Genomic DNA, 23,462 nt, shown 5'->3' with positions numbered 1-23,462 from the left:
TTATGCTGAGTAACAATCTTCTTCCTCCTCAATTTTCATGCTGATAGCTTGTAAGAACTTTTTGGTTCTGGGCACCGCCACCAGTGGCCAAGGTCCACTTTTTCTGCCCCTGTTTAACATGGGCGTGTAATTACAATATTTGATGCAATACTTTGCAGCAGGGCTGATTCCTGCGCACCAACTATAGCATCTGTGAGGGGTTGCAGTGTTGTGGCAATATTTCTGCCCCTTTTTAACAGGGGCGTGTAATTACAATTTTTGATGCAATACTTTGCAGCAGGGCTCATTCCTGTGCTCCAACTAGAGTATCTGTGAGGGGTTGCAGTGTTGTGGCAATATTTCTGCCCCTTTTTAACAGGGGCGTGTAATTACAATTTTTGATGCAATACTTTGCAGCAGGGCTCATTCCTGTGCTCCAACTAGAGTATCTGTGAGGGGTTACAGTGTTGTGGCACCAGCACCAGTGTCCAAGGCCCAATTTTTCAGCCCCTGTTCAACAGGGACATGTAATTACAATTTTTGATCTAATATTTCACAGCAGGACCCGTTCCAGTGCCCACCAAGAGTAACTGTGAGGACTTACAGTGTTGTGGCAACACCAACACCTAAGGCCCCAATTTCTGCAGAATATATAGGGCAGGCCACTACTTTCAAAGATCCAACTTACAAACAACTCCTACTTGCAAACGGAACGAGACAACAGGAAGTGAGATGAAATCTACCCCTAGGAAGGGAAACTCTCCTGTAAGATTTAATATGAGAAAAACGTGTCTCCTCTCCACTGATGCTTTATCACCAATCCTTGTTTCACTAAAAACCCCAAATTTTCAAAAAACATTTGTCATTGGGACAGAAAGTGAGGTGAAACCTTCTGAAGAGGTGCACAGACAGAAAAACAAATGTTACAGGGGTGATTACCCTTCCCTATGTTTTCCAAAAAGCTTAAAAATAGATTTTTTGGCTGGAGTTACAATTCAAAAATGTACCAGTTCAAAATTACAAGCAGATTCTACTTAACAACAAACCTACAGTCCCTGTCTTGTTTGCACCACCTGTATACTGCTGTTCAGAGTATATAGGGCCTGGGGGCCCCACGCCTTTCCTTTTTTAATTTGGGTGTGGGGTTCCCCTTAATAACCATACAAGAGCCAAAGGGCCTGGTAGTGGACTGGGGGGGGGGGGTACCCATGCCGTTTGTCTCACTGATTTTCATCCATATTGTCAGGACCCGACATTAAAGCCGCAAGCAATTTTAAATTACTTTTATTCCTTACAAATGTCATTTTGTGCAGAGACTGTTCTAAGCATGGGAAACACGTGCCACTTTACAGGCATACTATAGACACCCCCCCAGGTACGATGTTTAACCACTTGCCGACCACCTCACGCCGAAGTACGTCGGCAAAGTGGCACGGACAGGCAGAATCACCTACATACACGTGATCTGCCTTCCGCGGGCGGGGGGTCCAATCGGACCCCCCCCGGTGCCAGAGGCGGACGGCATTTCTTTGCGGGCGATAAGAGGTGAGGGGGAGGCCATCCATTCGTGGCCACCCCCTCCCGACGAATGAAAATCCTTCCTCTGCCTCTGTAATGTAAACAGAGGCAGAGGAAGTGATGTCACATCTCCTCGAGCCGGTCTTTTCGTTCCGGCGCAGAGGAGAGAAGACATCCAAGTAAGTGCACCAACACAACACATTCAGTAGAACACACTAGGCACACTTTTCACCCCCCATCACCCCCCGATCACCCCCCTGTACCCCCTGTCACACTGACACCAATAGCAGTTTTTTTTTTTGCATTGGTATCAGTTTGTGACAGTTATAAGTGTTAGGGTAGTTAGGGTTAGCCCCCTTTAGGTCTAGGGTACCCCCCTTTAGGTCCAGGGTACCCCCCTAACCCCCCCTAATAAAGGTTAACCCCTTGATCACCCCCTGTCACCAGTGTCACTAAGCGATCGTTTTTCTGATTGCTGTATTAGTGACACAGGTGACGCTAGTTAGGGAGGTAAGTATATAGGTTCGCTGTCAGTGTTTTATAGCGACAGGGACCCCCATATACTACCTACTAAAGGTTTTAACCCCCTGATTGCCCCCTAGTTAACCCTTTCACCAGCGATCACCGTATAAGTGTTACGGGTGACGCTGGTTAGTTAGTTTGTTTGTTATAGTTTTAGGGCACCCGCCGTTTATTACCTTATAAAGGTTTAACCCCCCGGTGATATAAGTTAAGTTTTTAGGGTTAGATAAGGTCTGCGTCGCCCCAGGCAGCGTCAGGTTAGCGCCAGTACCGCTAACACCCATGCACGCAGCATACACCTCCCTTAGTGCTATAGTATCTGAGCGGATCGATATCTGATCCGATCAGATCTATACTAGCATCCCCAGCAGTTTAGGGTTCCCATAAACAAAGTGTTAGCGGGATCAGCCCAGATACCTGCTATCACCTGCATTTTGTCCCTCGGCCCAGCCCTGCCCAGCCCACCCAAGTGCAGTATCGATCGATCACTGACACTTACAAAACACTAAGCACACATAACTGCAGCGTTTGCAGAGTCAGGCCTGATCCCTGCGATCGCTAACAGTTTTTTGGTAGCGTTTTGAATCAGTCGCTAACAGTCAGGAGCTTTTTTGCCTGTGAGTCTCACTAGTGTACCCCTAAAAATTAGAGCCCAAAATGGCAAATCGAAGGTACACTAGTGAAGAGGCCTACAGGGGCAAGGCGCAGACATCATGGCTCTGTCCTGAGTGGCTCTGTCACGAGTGATGTGCAGTTTCACCGACGCAGTTATCAATTCTGATCATGTCTTCTCTGCTCTTTTACAGGTAATTGTCTCCTATCCATCTTTACATCCCTACTGAACTGACTTTGCTGTGAAATATTTTTGGTAATTGTCTCCTATCCATCTTTACATCCCTACTGAACTGACTTTGCTGTGAAATATTTTTGGTAATTGTCTCCTATCCATCTTTACATCCCTACTGAACTGACTTTGCTGTGAAATATTTTTGGTAATTGCCTCCTGCTGCCATATCTTTAAACTTCCATATTTACTGCTAGCTCTATAACAAACACACTGCAATAGCAATATTACTGGTGATTGATTCTCAACTCCATGTGGCTTGAGTGATCAAGAGAGGTAATTAGCTTTATGACCCTAGCCTGTGTCTGTATCTGGTCTGGCCCTGGCCATCTCCTCCCCATATTCAGGTGTCTCACATCAGACCCAATAATAACCAACTGAGAAATGCATCTCAGCTTAGTCTCCCTATAAATTTATGGCAGCTTATGGGGTGGCGCAAACAGGGGCAAGGCGCAGACATCATGGCTCTGTCACGAGTAGGGATGAGCCGAACACCCCCCTGTTCGGTTCGCACCAGAACATGCGAACAGGAAAAAAGTTTGTTCGAACATGCGAACACCGTTAAAGTCTATGGGACACGAACATGAATAATCAAAAGTGCTAATTTTCAAGGCTTATATGCAAGTTATTGTCATAAAAAGTGTTTGGGGACCTGGGTCCTGCCCCAGGGGACATGGATCAATGCAAAAAAAAGTTTTAAAAACGGCCGTTTTTTCAGGAGCAGTGATTTTAATAATGCTTAAAGTCAAACAATAAAAGTGTAATATCCCTTTAAATTTCGTACCTGGGGGGTGTCTATAGTGTGCCTGTAAAGGGGCGCATGTTTCCTGTGTTTAGAACAGTCTGACAGCAAAATGACATTTTGAAGGAAAAAACTCATTTAAAACTACCCGCGGCTATTGCATTGCCGACAATACACATAGAAGTTCATTGATAAAAACGGCATGGGAATTCCCCAAAGGGGAACCCCGAACCAAAATTAAAAAAAAAAAATGACGTGGGGGTCCCCCTAAATTCCATACCAGGCCCTTCAGGTCTGGTATGGATATTAAGGGGAACCCCGGCCAAAATTTAAAAAAAAAAATGACGTGGGGTTCCCCCTAAATTTCATACCAGACCCTTCAGGTCTGGTATGGATTTTAAGGGGAACCCCGCGCCAAAAAAAAAAAAAAAAACGGCGTGGGGTCCCCCCAAAAATCCATACCAGACCCTTATCCGAGCACGCAACCTGGCAGGCCGCAGGAAAAGAGGGGGGGACGAGAGTGCGGCCCCCCCTCCCTCCTGAACCGTACCAGGCCACATGCCCTCAACATTGGGAGGGTGCTTTGGGGTAGCCCCCCAAAACACCTTGTCCCCATGTTGATGAGGACAAGGGCCTCATCCCCACAACCCTGGCCGGTGGTTGTGGGGGTCTGCGGGCGGGGGGCTTATCGGAATCTGGAAGCCCCCTTTAACAAGGTGACCCCCAGATCCTGGCCCCCCCCTGTGTGAAATGGTAAGGGGGTACATAAGTACCCCTACCATTTCACGAAAAAAGTGTCAAAAATGTTAAAAATGACAAGAGACAGTTTTTGACAATTCCTTTATTTAAATGCTTCTTCTTTCTTCTATCTTCCTTCATCTTCTGGTTCTTCTGGCTCTTCTGGTTCTTCTGGTTCTTCCTCCGGCGTTCTCGTCCAGCATCTCCTCCGCGGCGTCTTCTGTCTTCTTCTCCTCGGGCCGCTCCGCACCCATGGCATGGGGGGGAGGCTCCCGCTCTTCTCTTCTTCTCTTCTTCTCTTCTTCTTTTCTTCTTTTCTTCTTTTCTTCTCTTCTTCTCTTCTTCTTCATTTTCTTCTCCGGGCCGCTCCGCAATCCATGCTGGCATGGAGGGAGGCTCCCGCTGTGTGACGGCGCTCCTCGTCTGACAGTTCCTAAATAACGGGGGGGGGGCGGGGCCACCCGGTGACCCCGCCCCCCTCTGACGCACGGTGACTTGACGGGACTTCCCTGTGACGTCACGGGGAATGCCACAGGGAAGTCCCGTCAAGTCACCGTGCGTCAGAGGGGGGTGGGGTCACTGGGTGGCCCCGCCCCCCCGTTATTTAAGAACTGTCAGACGAGGAGCGCCGTCACACAGCGGGAGCCTCCCTCCATGCCAGCATGGATTGCGGAGCGGCCCGGAGAAGAAAATGAAGAAGAAGAGAAGAAGAGAAGAAGAGAAGAAGAGAAGAAGAGAAGAAGAGAAGAAGAGAAGAAGAGAAGAAGAGAAGAAGAGAAGAAGAGAAGAAGAGAAGAAGAAGAGAAGAGCGGGAGCCTCCCCCCCATGCCATGGGTGCGGAGCGGCCCGAGGAGAAGAAGACAGAAGACGCCGCGGAGGAGATGCTGGACGAGAACGCCGGAGGAAGAACCAGAAGAACCAGAAGAGCCAGAAGAACCAGAAGATGAAGCAAGATAGAAGAAAGAAGAAGCATTTAAATAAAGGAATTGTCAAAAACTGTCTCTTGTCATTTTTAACATTTTTGACACTTTTTTCGTGAAATGGTAGGGGTACTTATGTACCCCCTTACCATTTCACACAGGGGGGGGCCGGGATCTGGGGGTCACCTTGTTAAAGGGGGCTTCCAGATTCCGATAAGCCCCCCGCCCGCAGACCCCCACAACCACCGGCCAGGGTTGTGGGGATGAGGCCCTTGTCCTCATCAACATGGGGACAAGGTGTTTTGGGGGGCTACCCCAAAGCACCCTCCCAATGTTGAGGGCATGTGGCCTGGTACGGTTCAGGAGGGAGGGGGGGCCGCACTCTTGTCCCCCCCTCTTTTCCTGCGGCCTGCCAGGTTGCGTGCTCGGATAAGGGTCTGGTATGGATTTTTGGGGGGACCCCACGCCGTTTTTTTTTTTTTTTTTTTGGCGCGGGGTTCCCCTTAAAATCCATACCAGACCTGAAGGGTCTGGTATGGAATTTAGGGGGAACCCCACGTCATTTTTTTTTTTTTTTTAATTTTGGCCGGGGTTCTCCTTAATATCCATACCAGACCTGAAGGGCCTGGTATGGAATTTAGGGGGACCCCCACGTCATTTTTTTTTTTTAATTTTGGTTCGGGGTTCCCCTTTGGGGAATTCCCATGCCGTTTTTATCAATGAACTTCTATGTGTATTGTCGGCAATGCAATAGCCGCGGGTAGTTTTAAATGAGTTTTTTCCTTCAAAATGTCATTTTGCTGTCAGACTGTTCTAAACACAGGAAACATGCGCCCCTTTACAGGCACACTATAGACACCCCCCAGGTACGAAATTTAAAGGGATATTACACTTTTATTGATTGACTTTAAGTATTATTAAAATCACTGCTCCTGAAAAAACGGCCGTTTTTAAAACTTTTTTTTGCATTGATCCATGTCCCCTGGGGCAGGACCCAGGTCCCCAAACACTTTTTATGACAATAACTTGCATATTAGCCTTTAAAATTAGCACTTTTGATTTCTCCCATAGACTTTTAAAGGGTGTTCCGCGGCATTCGAATTTGCCGCGAACACCCCAAATTGTTCGCTGTTCGGTGAACTTGCGAACAGCCAATGTTCGAGTCGAACATGAGTTCGACTCGAACTCGAAGCTCATCCCTAGTCACGAGTGATGCGCAGTTTCACTGACGCAGTTTAACGAAAGCAGGATAACTAAAGCTGCATGAACAACAAGAACTCTGCTCGACTCTGCAACAAACAAGCAAACCAGCTTTGACGTTTATTTTATTTTAGGTTCGTTTCCCACTCTCTATCCACTAACATGCTCCTTATTCTCTTCCTTCTCACATTGGTGTCTTCTATCCTCAAATTATCTTTACTCTACCCCTCCTCTCTTCCCTGCAGCATGCACATATCACCCTCACTCCTACCCTCTCCCTACTATGGCACCCATCATCTCCTGCATTTGCTGCACCCACATGCTGACATAAACACCAGGGCCATTAGAAACGTGCGCTCATGCACATCCCACTCCCACCTTGCCTTCCTCGCCCTCCTCCTTCTCCTAGTCTCAGGTGACATTTCTCCTAATCCTGGTCCGCCATTTTCCAAATGCAAGCCACATATCCAATACCCCTCCCCCTCTGGCAACCACCGCAATCCACTCAGTTTAATTTCTATCCCCCTGCTTCCTCAAAGCAGCCCACCAATCTCATGCGCCCTTTGGAACGCCCGCTCCATCTGTAACAAGCTAACATCTGTACATGACCTCTTCATCTCTCATGGCTTGAACATACTTGCCATAACAGAAACCTGGCTTCAAAATTTTGACTCAGCTTCTCCTGCTGCCCTCTCCCATGGTGGTCTCCATTGGACTCACTCCCCCAGACCCAACAGACAGAAAGGAGGTGGAGTTGGCTTCCTTCTATCCCCACAAAGCACCTTCCAAGTCCTTCCTGTCCCTCCCTCTCTATCCCTCTCTTCTTTCGAGATGCACTGTATTCGTCTGTTTTCTCCCATTTCGCTGAGGATTGCAGCAATTTATAGGCCTCCAGGACCGGTATTGCGCTTTCTTGATGACTTTGCTGCCTGGCTACCCTACTTTCTCTCCTCTGAAATACCCACCATTATTCTAGGTGACTTTAACATTCCTGTCAATGTTAACAGCCCAACTACAGCTAAACTTCTCGATTTAACCTCATCTTTTGACCTAACCCAATGGACACATACTTCCACTCACTCCAATGGTAATACCCTTGACCTTGTATTCTCCCATCTCTGCAACCCTGGCAACCTCACCAACACCCCCTTTCCTCTATCTGATCACAACCTCATTACTTTCACTGTATCCTTGCCTCCAACCACCCATCCCTCCAAGCAGCAAACAATTACTTGTAGAAACCTTCGCCACTTTAACCCTTCTCTTCTCTATTCTGCTACTGACCACCTATATGACATAATCTCTCCCCTGTCCTGTCCTGACCTGGCCACCTCTGTCTACAACAGTTCACTCTCATCATCACTAGATGCACTTGCTCCTCTAACCACATGCAGAATCAGGCCCCGACCGTTACAACCCTGGCAAACTGACAACACTAAAAATCTCAAGAGACATTGCCGTGCTCTTGAACGACTGTGGCGTAAAACCAAATGCCTGCAAGACTTCACCCCATATAAATCTGCCCTTCTAAAATACAATTCATGCCTCCATGCTGCCAAACAAGCCTACTTTGTCTCTCTTATTAATTCCTTGTCATCCAGTCCCCATCGGCTCTTCTCAACCTTTAACTCTCTGCTTCGTCCACCACCCCCTCTACCCACTAACTCACTCACTGCCCAAGAGATTGCCAATCACTTCAAAGACAAGATCGATGCAATTCGTGAGGACATCTCCACTGTGCGTACGTCTTCCCCACCCAACATACCTTGCCTAGCAGCACATTCAACACTCTCTTCTTTTGAATTGGCTACTACTGAAGAGGTTACAAAAATTTTCTCGGATGCCCACCTAACCAATTGTCCTTTGGATCCTGTTCCCTCACAACTACTACGGTCACCCTCTTCTTCTATCCTATGCTCCCTCACCCACATCTTCAATCTCTCCCTCTCTAGTGGCATCTTCACCTCCCCTCTAAAACATGCGCAGATCACTCCCATTCTTAAAAAGCCCTCACTGGACCCTACCGACCTGAACAACTTAAGACCCATCTCATTGCTCCCATTCACCTCTAAACTTCTAGAGCGCTTGGTCTACAACCGTCTTAGCTCCTACCTCAATGAAAATAACCTTCTTGACCCCTTACAGTCTGGCTTTCGCTCGCAGCACTCCACGGAAACTGCCTTACTAAAACTCACTAACGATTTACTAACTGCTAAAACCAACAGCCAGTACTCCATACTCCTACTACTTGACCTCTCTGCGGCCTTTGATACTGTTGACCACCCGCTCCTTCTCAATAAGCTACATTCCCTTGGCCTCCGAGATTCTGCTCTATCCTGGTTCTCTGCCTACTTATCACAGCGCTCCTTCAGTGTCACCTACAACTCTGTCTCCTCCTCTCCATTGCCCCTTTCTGTGGGGGTCCCCCAAGGCTCAGTTCTTGGACCCCTTCTCTTCTCTATCTACACCTCCTCCCTCGGTCACTTAATAACTGCCCACGGCTTCCAATACCACTTATACGCTGATGACACCCAAATCTATCTGTCTACTCCTCACCTCACTCCTTCAGTCTCCTCTCGCATTACTAACTTACTAACTGACATATCAGCATGGATGTCGCACCACTTCCTTAAACTAAATCTCTCTAAAACTGAGCTATTAATATTCCCTCCCGCCCGTGCACCCCTCCATGACTTTTCCATCAAAATCAACAATGCAACCATCAGTCCCTCCCCTCACGCCAGGGTACTAGGTGTAATCCTAGACTCTGACTTGTCATTTCAGCCTCAAATCCAATCGTTGTCAAAAGTTTGTAGAATTCACCTCCGTAACATCTCTAAAATTCGCCCCTTTTTAACAAATGAAACCACCAAGCTCCTCATTCACTCCCTTGTTATCTCTCGCCTTGACTATTGCAACTCCCTTCTCATTGGCCTGCCTCTCCATAGACTATCCCCTCTTCAGTCTATCATGAATGCTGCTGCCAGACTTATCCACCTTACCAACCGCTCAGTGTCTGCCAACCCTCTACTCTAATCCCTACACTGGCTCCCAATCACCCAGCAAATTAAATTCAAAATACTAACCACAATGTACAAAGCCATTCATAACTCTGCCCCGAGCTACATCACTAATCTTGTCTCCAAATATCATCCAAATCGACCTCTACGCTCCTCTCAAGACCTCCTGCTTTCAAGCTCTCTCATCTCCTCCTCCCATGCTCATCTCCAGGATTTCTCCAGAGCCTCTCCCATCCTCTGGAACTCGCTACCTCCATCTACCCGGCTATCCCCTACTCTTGCTACCTTCAGGCGATCCCTGAAAACTCATCTCTTCAGGAAAGCCTATCACGTCTCCAACTAATCTCCTACCACTTCCACCAGCTCATTCCCCACAGTTACAACCTTTTGTACCACCTGCCCCACCCTATTAGATTGTAAGCTCTTCTGAGCAGGGCCATCTTAATCCTCTTGTATTTTATTGTATTATAACTGTATTGTCTCCCTTTTATATTGTAAAGCGATGCGTAAAGCGATGTTGGCGCTATATAAATCCTGAATAATAATAATAATACACGTTTCTGAGCATGACAGATAAGAGGAAGTCACTCATCTGTCAGATTCAGGCTCAGAATACGATCCTGTAGAGGACAGCGGCTCCATGACAGATAGCTCTGACGACGGAGTTGTGGTCCCTGCCAAGGTCAGGCGTACCAGACCCCAATCTTCTTCTTCTGTCCTTGAAGTGCAAGAACCGCAGGGCTCTCGTATGGAGCAGAGAAGTACTGGTGCCGCTATTCCCTCTGGTGAACTGGCAAGCACCAGCGGCCTAGTACACCCTGGTCGTACATCCAGCACTGCAGTATCACTTGGTGACGTGGCGAGTCCCATAAGTGCAGTTCAAGCTGGCGAGGTGGCAAGCACAAGTAGTGTCCTGCTGCCACCAAGAAGACAAAGACAGGCCCGTCGTGCCCATAGTGCCCTTCCTGCTGCATTCGCCAATCCGAATTGGGAACCCACCACTTCTGCAGCACCCGTACTTCCCCCATTCACTGGCCAACCTGGAATTCAGGTGGAAACAGTTGATTTTACGCCACTGGATTTTTATTCGTTGTTTTTCACCGAAGATCTCTATAGATCTATTGTGGACCAAAGCAATTTATACGCTGGTCAACACATCGCCGCTACTAATCCCCAGTCATCCCTTGCCAAAGATTGGAGACCAATTACGGTCTCTGAATTTAAGCTCTTTCTGGGCCTTTCCCTCAACATGGGCATAAATAAAAAGAGTAAGTTGCGGTCATATTGGTCCACTGACCCAATTTACCATATGCCCGTGTTCTCTGCTTCCATGGCCAGGGCACGATACGAGCAGATTTTGCGGTTCATGCACTTCAATGACAATGAACTCTGTCGTCCTCGTGGAGACCCTGGATACGATCGGCTCTACAAAATTCGGCTCCTCGTAAACCACTTCAACCAACGTTTTGCAGACTTGTTTACTCCCCATCAAGTTGTCTGCGTGCCACTTTTTAGTCACCTTTTTGATCATCAGATTGGAGCATGTGGCACCGTGCGACCTAATCGCCGGGGCTTTCCCCAGCGGCTTGTAGATTCCCGTCTTAGGCTAGGGGAGAGAGCCTGCTTGAAGTGTAATAACTTGCTCGCTATGAAGTGGAGGGATAAGAAGAATGTTTTCGTTCTCACCTCCCTTCATGCAGACATGACGGCCCAAATTACTACGGCGACTGGTGTTGTGGAGAAACCCCTCTGTGTCCACGAATATAACCAAAATATGGGAGGGGTGGACCTCAACGACCAGTTGTTGGCGCCATACCTAGTTGCCCGTAAGGCCAGACGCTGGTACAAAAAAGTGTCTGTTTATTTATTTCAATTGGCTTTTCTGAACGCTCATGTGCTACACAGAGCTTCAGGACAGACTGGATCCTTCCTTAAATTCCAGGAAGAGATCGTCAGAGCCCTTCTGTTTCCAGATGGTGCTCCACCTCACCATCCCCAACCAAATGCAGTAAGCCGGCTGCATGAGAGGCATTTTCCTTATGCCCTCCCGAGTACCCCTACCCAACGAGCCCCCCAAAAAAGATGTCGTGTCTGTAGCAAGCGCGGATTTAGGCGTGACACCCGGTCTTATTGTCCCTCCTGTCCTGGCAATCCTGGTCTATGCATTGGTGAATGTTTTGAACGCTACCATTCACTAGTTGAGTATTAGCGTAGGGTACAGCACTGCACAGACTAGGACACACTTTCACAGGGTCTCCCAAGATGCCATCGCATTTTGAGAGACCCAAACCTGGTACCAGTTACAAAAGTTAAAGTTTCTAAAAAAAGTGTAAAAAAAAAAATAAAATAAAAAAATATAAAAAAAATAAAAACACAAAAAAAAATAAAATAAAAAATCCAAAAATAGTTGTCGTTTTATTGTTCTCTCTCTATTCTCTCTCTATTGTTCTGCTCTTTTTTACTGTATTCTATTCTGCAATGTTTTATTGTTATTATGTTTTACCATGTTTGCTTTTCAGATATGCAATTTTTTTATACTTTACTGTTTACTGTGTTTTGTTGGTAACCATTTTATTGTTTTCAGGTACGCCATTCAGCTGCAGAGTGGATTTATTTATCTTGACAGCAACAGCGTTTGCTCCCACGATATATAAAGCCGTGACTCCAGCGCTGTCGGAGGTGATTTCACAACCACAGTTACATACTTCAGCATATATGCCGAAGCGTGGGGGCAGCAGTGGGTGGAGGAGCGATTTGCTCCTGCCTTTTGCGGGAGGATGCCCCTATGCTTCGGCATATATAAACGGTGCATGTATGCCCATCATTAGAAGTGGGTGGATGAAGGGAGGTATTCTAATGGTGGGCATACCCACCCATCAATATCTTTTTTTCATTCAGCCCACAGGCTGCATGATAAAGTTTACAATATATGCCCAACAAGGACCAGCAACGTACTGGTATGTTGCTTGACTTTGAGTGGTTATACCAGAATGATGCCTGCAGGTTTAGGTATCATCTTGGTATCATTCTTTTCAGCCAGCGGTCGGCTTTCATGTAAAAGCAATCCTAGCGGCTAATTAGCCTCTAGACTGCTTTTACAAGCAGTGGGAGGGAATGCCCCCCCCCCACCGTCTTCCATGTTTTTCTCTGGCTCTCCTGTCCCAACAGGGAACCTGAGAATGCAGCCGGTGATTCCGCCAGCTGACCATAGAGCTGATCAGAGACCAGAATGGCTCCAAACATCTCTATGGCCTAAGAAACCGGAAGCTACAAGCATTTCATGACTTAGATTTCGCCAGATGTAAACAGCGCCATTGGGAAATTGGGAAAGCATTTTATCACACCGATCTTGGTGTGGTCAGATGCTTTGAGGGCAGAAGAGAGATCTAGGGTCTAATAGACCCCAATTTTTTCAAAAAAAGAGTACCTGTCACTACCTATTGCTATCATAGGGGATATTTACATTCCCTGAGATAACAATAAAAATGATTAAAAAACATAAAAATGAAAGGAACAGTTTAAAAATAAGATATAAAATCAAAAAAATAATAAAGAAAAAAAAATCACCCCTGTCCCCCCCTGCTCTCACGCAAAGGTGAACGCAAGCGTCGGTCTGGCGTCAAATCTAAACAGCAATTGCACCATGCATGTGAGGTATCACTGCGAACGTCAGATCGAGGGCAGTAATTTTAGCAGTAGACCTCCTCTGTAAATATAAAGTGGTAACCTGTAAAGGCTTTTAAAAATGTATTTAGTTTGTCGCCACTGCACGTTTGTGCGCAATTTTAAAGCATGTCATGTTTGGTATCCCTGTACTCGGCCTAAGATCATCTTTTTTATTTCATCAAACATTTGGGCAATATAGTGTGTTTTAGTGCATTAAAATTTAAAAAAGTGTGTCTTTTCCCCAAATAATGCGTTTGAAAAATCACTGCGCAAATACTGTGTGAAAAAAAAAAAAACACCCACCATTTTAATCTGTAGGGCATTTGCTTTAAAAAAATATATAATGTTTGAGGGTTCAAAGTAATTTTCTTGCAAAAAAAAAATAATTTTTTCATGTAAACAAAAAGTGTCAGAAAGGGCTTTGTCTTCAAGTGGTTAGAAGAGTGGGTGATGTGTGACATAAGCTTCTAAATGTTGTGCATAAAATGCCAGGATAGTTCAAAACCCCCCCAAATGACCCCATTTTGGAAAGTAGATACCCCAAGCTATTTGCTGAGAGGCATGTCGAGTCCATGGAATATTTTATATTGTGACACAAGTTGCGGGAAAAAGACAAAATTTTTTTTTTTTTATGCACAAAGTTGTCACTAAATGATATATTGCTCAAACATGCCATGGGAATATGTGAAATTACACCCCATAATAAATTCTGTTGCTTCTCCTGAGTACGGGGATACCACATGTGTGAGACTTTTTGGGAGCCTAGCCGCGTACAGGACCCCGAAAACCAAGCACCGCCTTCAGGCTTTCTAAGGGCGTAAGTTTTTGATTTCACTCTTCACTGCCTATCACAGTTTCGGAGGCCATGGAATGCCCAGATGGCACAAACCCCCCAAATGACCCCATTTTGGAAAATAGACACCCCAAGCTATTTGCTGAGAGGTATAGTGAGTATTTTGCAGACCTCACTTTTTGTCACAAACTTTTGAAAATTGAAAAAAGAAAAAAAAAAAACATTTTTCTTGTCTTTCTTCATTTTCAAAAACAAATGAGAGCTGCAAAATACTCACCATGCCTCTCAGCAAATAGCTTGGGGTGTCTACTTTCCAAAATGGGGTCATTTGGGGGGGGGGGGGTTGTGCCACCTGGGCATTCCATGGCCTCCAAAACTGTGATAGGCAGTGAAGTGTGAAATCAAAAATTTACACGCTTAGAAATCCTGAAGGCGGTGATTGGTTTTCGGGGCCCCGTACGCGGCTAGGCTCCCAAAAAGTCTCACACATGTGGTATCCCCATACTCAGGAGAAGCAGCAGAATATATTTTGGGGTGTAATTCCACATATGCCCATGGCATGTTTGAGCAATATATCATTTAGTGAGAACTTTGTGCAAAAAAAAAAAAAAAAAATTGTCACTTTCCCACAACTTGTGTCAAAATATAAAATATTCCATGGACTCAACATGCCTCTCAGCAAATAGCTTGGGGTGTCTACTTTCCAAAATGGGGTCATTTGGGGGGGTTTGTGCCATCTGGGCATTTTATGGCCTTCAAAACTGTGATAGGTAGTGAGGAGGTAAATCAAAAATTTACGCCCTTAGAAATCCTGAAGGCAGTGATTGGATTTCGGGGCCCCGTACGCGGCTAGGCTCCCAAAAAGTCCCACACATGTGGTATCCCCGTACTCAGGAGAAGCAGCTGAATGTATTTTGGGGTGCAATTCCACATAGGCCCATGGCCTGTGTGAGCAATATATCATTTAGTGACAACTTTTTGTAATTTTTTTTTTTTTTTTTTTTGTCATTATTCAATCACTTCGGACAAAAAAATAAATATTCAATGGGTTCAACATGCCTCTCAGCAATTTCCTTGGGGTGTCTAATTTCCAAAATGGGGTCATTTGGGGGGGGTTTGTACTGCCCTGCCATTTTAGCACCTCAAGAAATGACATAGGCAGTCATAAACTAAAAGCTATGTAAATTCCAGAAAATGTACCCTAGTTTGTAGACGCTATAACTTTTGCGCAAACCAATAAATATACGCTTATTGACATTTTTTTTTCCAAAGGTATGTGGCCAAATACATTTTGGCCTAAATGTATGACTAAAATTGAGTTTATTGGATTTTTTTTTATAACAAACAGTAGAAAATATATTTTTTTTTTCAAAATTTTCGGTCTTTTTCCGTTTATAGCACAAAAAATAAAAAACGGCAGAGGTGATCAATTACCATAAAAAAAAAAGCTCTATTTGTGGGAAGAAAAGGACGCAAATTTAGTTTGGGTACAGCATTGCATGACCGCGCAATTAGCAGTTAAAGCGACACAGTACCAAATTGGAAAAAGTCCTCTGGTCTTTAGGCAGCCAAATGGTCCGGGGCTGAAGTGGTTAAAGGAATATTTCACTTTTTCTTTTTTCACTTTAAGCATCATTAAAATCACTGCTCCCGAAAAAACGGCCATTTTTCAAACTTTTTTTTGCATTGATACATGTCCCCTGGGGCATGACCTGGGTCCCCAAACCCTTTTTAGGACAATAACTTGCATATTAGTCTTTAAAATTAGCACTTTTGATTTCAAACGTTCGAGTCCCATAGACTTTAATGGGGTTCTAAAGTTCGTGCGAACTTTCGGTCCGTTCGCAGGTTCTGTTGCGAACCAACCTGGGGGTGTTCGGCTCATCCCTAAGGAGTACAAAGACAAGTGTGTCTTGCCTACAGTCAAGCATGGTGGTGAGAGTGTCATGTTCTGGGGCTGCATGAGTGCTTCGGCAGTGGGGAGCTGCAGTTCATTGAGGGAACCATGAATGCCAACATGTACTGTGACATACTGAAGCATGATCCCTTCCCTTCGGAGACTGGGCCGCAGGGCAGTATTCCAATATGATAACGACCCCAAACACACCTCCAAGACGACCACTGTCTTGCTAAAGAAGCTGAGGGTAAAAGTGATGGACTGGCCAAGCATGTCTCCAGACCTAAACCCTATTGAGCATTTGTGGAGCATCCTCAAACCGAAGGTGGAGGAGTGCAAGGTCTTTAACATCCACCAGCTCTGTGATATTGTCATGGAGGAGTGGAAGAGGACTCCAGTGGCAACCTGTGAAGCTCTGGTGGATTCCATGCACAAGAGGGTTAAGGCAGTGCTAGAAAATAATGGTGGCCACACAAAACATTGACATTTTGGGCCCAATTTGGACATTTTTACTTAGGAATGTACTCACTTTTGTTGCCAGCGGTTTAGACATTAATGGCTGTGTGAGTTATTTTAAGGGGACAGCAAATTGACATGGTTATACAAGCTGTACACTCACTACTGTACATTATAGCAAAATGTCATTTCTTTAGTGTTGTCACATGAAAAGATATAATAATTATTTACAAAAATGTGAGGGGTGTGCTCACTTTTGTGAGATACTGTAATATTAGGTGAATTGAATGCTACAAAAAGCTGTCAGAGATTGGACAAATACAACAAGAGATAGTCGAAGACTATGGGCAAGTTGCAAGAGATGGTAAGAGACTACAGACATTCTACCTAGACATGTGCACTGCCTAAAAATAAATTTGTTTTCGTTTCAATTGTCTTTTTTTTTTTTTTCGTTTTTAGAGTCATTCGTTATGATCGCAATTTGTAAATTCAAAAATTAGAAAATTTGTAAATTTGATCATTCAGAAATCCCGAAATTCAGAAATTCAAAAATCCAAAAATTACAAAATCTGACATTACTAACTATTAAATTATAGGTATCGTAATTACCTTTCAAATTTGGCTGTTAGTGAACATAATAATTAGGAATTTATCCGAAGTTACGAATTATCCGAAATAATGAATGTCGCAACTAAACAAATGGAACAGAATTAATAATAAATAATAATAATAAAAAGTTTTTTATTATTGTTATTAATTATTAATTAGTTATGTTCCCTTCGTTTAGAAACAGCATTCGTTATTTCGGATAATTCGTAACTTTGGATACATTTTTATTCGTTACGATCACTAACAGCCAAATTTGAAAAGGAAATTCCAATACCTATAATTTAATAGTTAAGTTATTATTAGTTATTTTCAAATTTTCAAATATTCAAATTACGAATATTCAGGAAAATTTGCTAAACAGGTTTTTATTAATTCGGATATTTACAAATTAACGAATTTGTCGAAATTCAAAAAAAAAAAAATGTGCATCTAATTGAATTGCTACCACAGATGTGGGAAGGGGTTAACACTGGGGGCCGATCAAGGGGTGAATTGTGTGTTCCCTCAGTGTGTTCTAACTGTATGGGGATAGGATTGACTAGGAGAGGAGACATTTTTTCCTTTTTCCTACTTAGTTTACACACACAAATCCCTGTGCTGGCACTCGTGCACGTGATCGTGTGTGGCCGGCGGCGATCATGCGGGTCCCCCGCCGTGCAGCCATCGCGCACCCTCTGGTGGCCGAAAAATGGAAGGATGTACCTGTACAGGATTTCGCCCAGGGGAGCCATTCTGCCACAGTATATCTGCGTGATCTGGCCGGGAACTGGTTAAAAATCAATGCCTATGGCTTTTTGCTCCCTACAGCCCTTTTAAAAACTACTTGTACGACATGTGATATTTTTCTCAGAAAGATCCAAGATATCAGAGCAAAAAAAACAAAAAGGTGGACAACATAGAAAAAAAGTAAAACAGTATGTGCAAAATTAACAAAACCATTTAACTACTAGAAGCCAGTCTAAAGAACACACAATGTCTGCAGGGGCCCCAAATGTCAAACAGTAAGTGTCAGAAGACAGCAGGTTGGGCATCAGGTATCTATATCACTGAACCAAGAGCTTGTCCACATTATGCACAGCTAGTAGTAGAGGTTGCCAGAAATACAATGGATATAAAAGGTCTGCACATCCCTGTTAAAAGGTCAGGTTTCTGTTATGTAAAAAAATGAGACAAAGATGAATCAATTCAGAACTTTTTCCACCTTTAATGTGATCTATAAACGGTACAACTCAATTGAAAATTAAACTGAAATATTTTGGGGGGGGGGGGGGGGGGGGGTTAAAAATAAAAAACTAAAATAACATGGTTGCATAAGTGTGCACACCCTCTTATAACTGGGGATGTAGCTGTGTTCAGAATTAAGCAATCACATTCAAACTCATGTTAAATAGTCAGTACACACCTGCCTTAATTTAAAGTACATCTGATTAACCCCAAATAAAGTTCAACTGTTCTAGTAGGTTTTTCCTGACATTTTCTTAGTTGCATCCTACAGCAAAAGCCATGGTCGGCAGAGAGCTTCCAAAGCATCAGAGGGATCTTATTGTTAAAAAGCATCAGTCAGGAGAAGGGTACATACCGTATATACTCGAGTATAAGTCGAGTTTTTCAGCACATTTTTTTGTGCTGAAAGTGCCCCCCTCGACTTATACTCGAGTCAAGCACTTTTCTGCAGCAAAAAATTTCGTTTTCCGAACCGAATTTGGGGCCCCGTATCTCAGGGCCAGTTTGTGCTAGGAACCCCAAATTTGGTGTGCAAACCCAGTGGAACCAAAGCTGGGGTTCCTAGCGCTAAGTGGCCCTGAGATACGGGGCCCCAAAATCGGTTTGGAAAATGTCATTCTCTGCTGCAGAAAAGTGCTTGACATTTTCTGAACCGATTTTTGGGGCCCTGTATCTCGGGGACACTTGAAACCTCAGCTTTGGATATTTTATGGTGCTAGTTCCACTGAGTTTGCACACCATTTGGGGTTCCTAGCACTAAGTGGCCCCGAGATATGGGGCCCCAAAATCGGTCAACTGTGTCCATCTGCAGCAATGTCATTTCGGGACAATTTGGGTTCAGAGACCCCAAATTTTGGCTGCAGCTAGGGGGCATCTAGGAACCCTTAACTACCGAGTTTGAAGTTCGGGGGACCTATGGCTGCAAATAGGCACAATGAGGCATGCAAATGGGCACAGTGAGGCTGCAAATGGGCATTGTTGACCCTCTTTTCCACTTACAGTAGCTGTGCATTTCTCACCCTCATCTTATACTCGAGTCACTAAGTTTTTCCCATTTTTTTGTGGTAAATTAGGGCCTCGACTTACACTCGGAACGACTTATACTCAAGTATATACGGTAAGTATTTCCAAGACATTAGATATACAATGGAACACAGTGAAAATAGTCATCATCAAGTGGAGAAAATATGGCACAACAGTGACATTATCAAGAACTGGACATCCCTCCAAAATTGATGAAAAGACGAGAAGAAAACTAGTCAGGGAGGCTGCCAAGAGGCCTACAGCAACATTAAATAAGCTGCAAGAATATCTGACAAGTACTGGCTGTGTGGTACATGTGACAACAATCTCCCGTACCCGTAGTGTGGCAAGACGGAAGCCTTTTCTTACAAATAAAAACATCCAAGCCTGACTAAATTTTGCAAAAACACATCTGAAGTCTCCCAAAAGCATGTGGGAAAATGTGTTATGGTCTGATGAATCCAAGGTTGAACTTTTTAGCCAAAATTCCAAAAGATATGTTTGGCGCAAAAACAACACTGCACATCGCCAAAGAACACCATACCCACTGTGAAGCATGGTGGTGGCAGCATCATGCTTTGAAACTGTTTTTCTTCAGCTGAAACAGGGGCCTTGGTCAAGGTTCAGGGAATTATGAACAGTTCCAAGTACAAGTCAATGTTGGCACAAAACCTCCAGGCTTCTGCCAGAAAGCTGAACATGAAGAGGAACTTCATCTTTCAGCATGACAATGACCCAAAACATACATCCAAATCAACATAGGAATGGCTTCACCAGAAGAAGAATAACATTTTGGAATGGCCCAGCCAGAGCCCAGACCTGAATCCGATTGAAAATCTGTGGGGTGATCTGAAGAGGGCTGTGCACAGGAGATGCCCTCGCAATCTGACAGATTTGGAGTGTTTTGGCAGAGAAGAGTGGGCAAATAGTGGCAAGTAAAGATGCGCCATGCTGATAGACTCATACCCAAAAAGACTGAGTGCTGTAATAAAATCAAAAGGTGCTTCAACAAAGTATTAGTTTAAGGGTGTGCACACTTATGCAACCATATATTATTTTTTTATTTTTATTTCCCTCCTCCTAAAAAAATTCAGTTTGTTGTTCATCTGAGTTGTACAGTTTATAAGTAACATTAAAGGTGGAAAAAGTTCTGAAATTATTTATCTTTGTCTCATTTTTTTACATCACAGAAACCTGACATTTTAACAGGGGCGTGTAGACTTTTTATATCCACTGTATATTACAATCAGGCACACATTTAAGATTCTTGATTCCATGGGGTAAAAGCAATATTGAAATGCACAGCTCTTAACATAAGCATTATGGCTTGTGAAGACATTGTTTGTCCTCAGCTGCAAATATGTATCATCTTGGTAAAACAAATTTATATATCTTTCCTATGCAGTCATTTTAAACAGTGGCATGATTTATCTTGTCTATTTCTATACTGTGTTCATAAGGGCTAACAAATGTTTATTAGGCATTTCATTTTCTGCCAGCCAAATGACTGACAATGTACAGTAACACTGCTGCATGGAGATAACTATTGTGAACATATAAAAATGGGTATGGGTATTTCAAACAAATGTTGACATTAAAGTTAATGTAAAAAATAATGAATCTCACCTGGATCACCCTTTGGTCCAATAGCCCCATCTCTTCCATCTCTACCATTTAAACCTGGAAGACCTTGTACAACAGAACAAGTGGCTGGTGTTTCTGAATGTCCCAGGGTAAAAAAAACAGCCACAACAACTAGGATGCATAGACACTTTGTAAGATAATTCATAGTTCAGACGTTCAATCTGTGACAAAATAAAAGCATCAGTTGCCCTCATGTATTAAATATATGTATTGTTCAACTCGTTAAATGGAAGTTAAAGTGATAAAATAATACTTGCCTAGATATTGTTGTAGTAATTCAGTTTTCTTTACTATCTGAATCTGCTCCCAACCAAACTCGTATCACAACAAACTATTTCTATGGCATGTGTTCATTTTATTTGCAAAGATATCGATTATTCTGGATTGTCTGGAACTTTGTACCTGGTGAAAGAGGTCAGTGTCTATATCTGGAACATGCATGTTTTTCATGCATTCCCCTTTTGGTAAAAATCTGAAAGTTTACTACTACTGTAGATAAAAAAATATATAAAGAAAAAAGTGGGGTGTGCTTATTATATAGGCCTCCCTATAATAGTATTAGAAAAATAGGCACCCATGTTTTATTTTGTTACACCGAAGTATTAAGGCAGAATAATTCAATACATCTGAAAAGTTCTGGTATATCTCCCTTTCCAAAGCTACGGCATTCTATCATGTTCTGGAAAGTCTTGATGCATCATATTTCTCCCACGGCATGTGGTGTTTTTCCAACATAATGATATGCAAGGAAAAATTGTTTTTTTTTTTAAGCTCCTGATCCAATCATTGCTTAGGTTGGGTTGCTAATGTTGGAAAACTGATAAAATGTATTGCTGAAGTGCTTCATATTCCTTGTTTAGTTGAGCACTGTGTAGCTGTCCAGTTTACTGCAGCAATTATAAGGCTACAGCATGATTGTGAGGTTATCCAGAAAGTTGGCACAAGGTCGATAGGGAACTGTGTCCTGTGGTGGTACACTAAGTTAACCCTGCCACATTTGTATAGAATAGATAGGACATGTACACTATATGGTGTTAACGTTTCTAGATATTTGAGCACCATACCTACAGAATAGGAGCTGGTTGGAAATCCCATTCTAAAGCCATTGCCATTAATGTGGAGTTGGCCCCCCCTTTGTGGCTACAAAAGCCTTCACTCGCCTGATAAGGCTTTCTACAAGATTTTGGAGTGTATTTGTGGAAAAGGAGCATTTGTAAGACCAGGTACTGGTGTTCAAAAAGAAGACCAAGCTTGGAATTGGAATTCCTCCCAATGACACCAGCAATGGGGCACACTTTCTACCAATGACACCAACAATCAGGCCCAATGACACCAATGACGGAACACAATTCTTCCCAATGACAACAACGCTAGGGCACAATTCCTCCCACTGACACCAAAGATGGGGAATTGTTTTTTCCCACTGATTTTGAGCCCTTTTCTACTCCCAATGGCCATAGACCAAACCCACCAAAAGTCTGAAAGTCCTTTTTTTTTAGAAAGTTTGGACAACTCTGCACTAGCATATAGGTCAAGGCTATGTCCATGCCACTCTTGTTCCTGCACAAAAAAACTTGTCAAACCATATCTTTATGGGCCTAGCTCTGTGCACAGTGGCATGCAGTAACTTGAGCCCAGAGAGAGTGGTTGCCCAAGAAGGACAACAAACTGGCAGTCATGTTCCCCCAGCTGCAGCATACTGCCAGGTTTGCTCCAGTGAGGAGGAGGGAGGGGATGATGAGCTCACTGACTCTACGTGGGTGCCTGATAGGAAAGAGGAGGAGTAGGCACATCTCCAACGAGGCAGGATGCCCTCCAGGGGCCAGCTTAAGGGCAGCCAACTGACTGCATCACACCGCAGAGCTCCGCAAGTGCAGGGCGCTGTTGACTCCATGCGTTATTCCAAAAGTTCTTTGGTGTGGGCCTTTTTTGAGATGTGTGCAGCAGATCGAACCATTGCTATTTGCAACATATGTTTGAAGCGTATCAAGCGTGGACTAGACAGCAAGTGCTTGGGCACCACATGCCTGACTTGGCAACACTACCTAAAAGACCCACACCAAAGAACAAGGTGGACCTCTCCTTGCTCCTCCTCATCAGCTGGGATCTCCAACCCCACTATACCTTCAGTCCTCTCAGAAACCTGCACTGAGAGGAATGAAGGTATAGAATTAGGTGTGCCACTGCCAAGTACTTGCGAGCAATCTGCTATCGGTACACCAACGTCCGATTCTAGCAGGCAGATTTCCCTACCCCAGTTGCTCCACCGGCGAAAGAAGTTTGCTCCCAGCCATCCACATGCCCAGCAGTTGAATGCTAGCTTGGCTAAATTGCTAGCACTTCAACTGCTGCCTTTTAAGTTGGTAGACTCTGCCCCCTTCGTGAGTTTGTGGAATGTGTGGTACCTCAGTGACAGGTTCCCAAACGCCACTTTTTCCCATGGAAGGCGAATCTGGCTCTCTACCGGCATGTGGAAGGCAATGTCCATTCCTCGCTGGACAGGGCGGTCAGCGGTATGGTGCATATGCTGACTCATGGTCCAGCAGGCATGGACAGGGACGTTACCTATCTTTCACCGTGCACTGGGTGACTCTGCTGGCAGCTGGGAAGGATGCAGGACAGGGTGCAGTAGTGTTGGAGGTTGTTCCGCCACCACGCCTCCAAAAT

General features: G+C 44.3%; 1 protein-coding gene across 2 annotated transcripts in view; it reads right to left on the bottom strand.

Annotated features, from left to right (window-relative positions):
- Window positions 1–21,209, bottom strand: part of LOC141106239 (mannose-binding protein C-like) — a 188,021-nt gene extending 166,812 nt beyond the window's left edge. For both annotated transcript variants that reach the window (XM_073596853.1, XM_073596854.1), the window contains exons 1-2: window positions 21,053–21,209; window positions 20,778–20,956 (exon numbers count right to left, since the gene is read on the bottom strand). In XM_073596853.1, coding sequence (XP_073452954.1) covers window positions 20,778–20,940 — 163 coding nt within the window. In that variant the 5' untranslated portion in view covers window positions 20,941–20,956; window positions 21,053–21,209. The remainder of the gene's footprint in view (window positions 1–20,777; window positions 20,957–21,052) is intronic.
- Between the last annotated feature and the right edge of the window lie 2,253 nt (window positions 21,210–23,462).

The sequence above is a fragment of the Aquarana catesbeiana genome, linkage group LG08 (genome assembly GCF_042186555.1).
Source record: "Aquarana catesbeiana isolate 2022-GZ linkage group LG08, ASM4218655v1, whole genome shotgun sequence".
Taxonomy (NCBI): Eukaryota; Metazoa; Chordata; class Amphibia; order Anura; family Ranidae; genus Aquarana; species Aquarana catesbeiana.
This window is presented reverse-complemented; position numbering and strand designations above follow the sequence as displayed.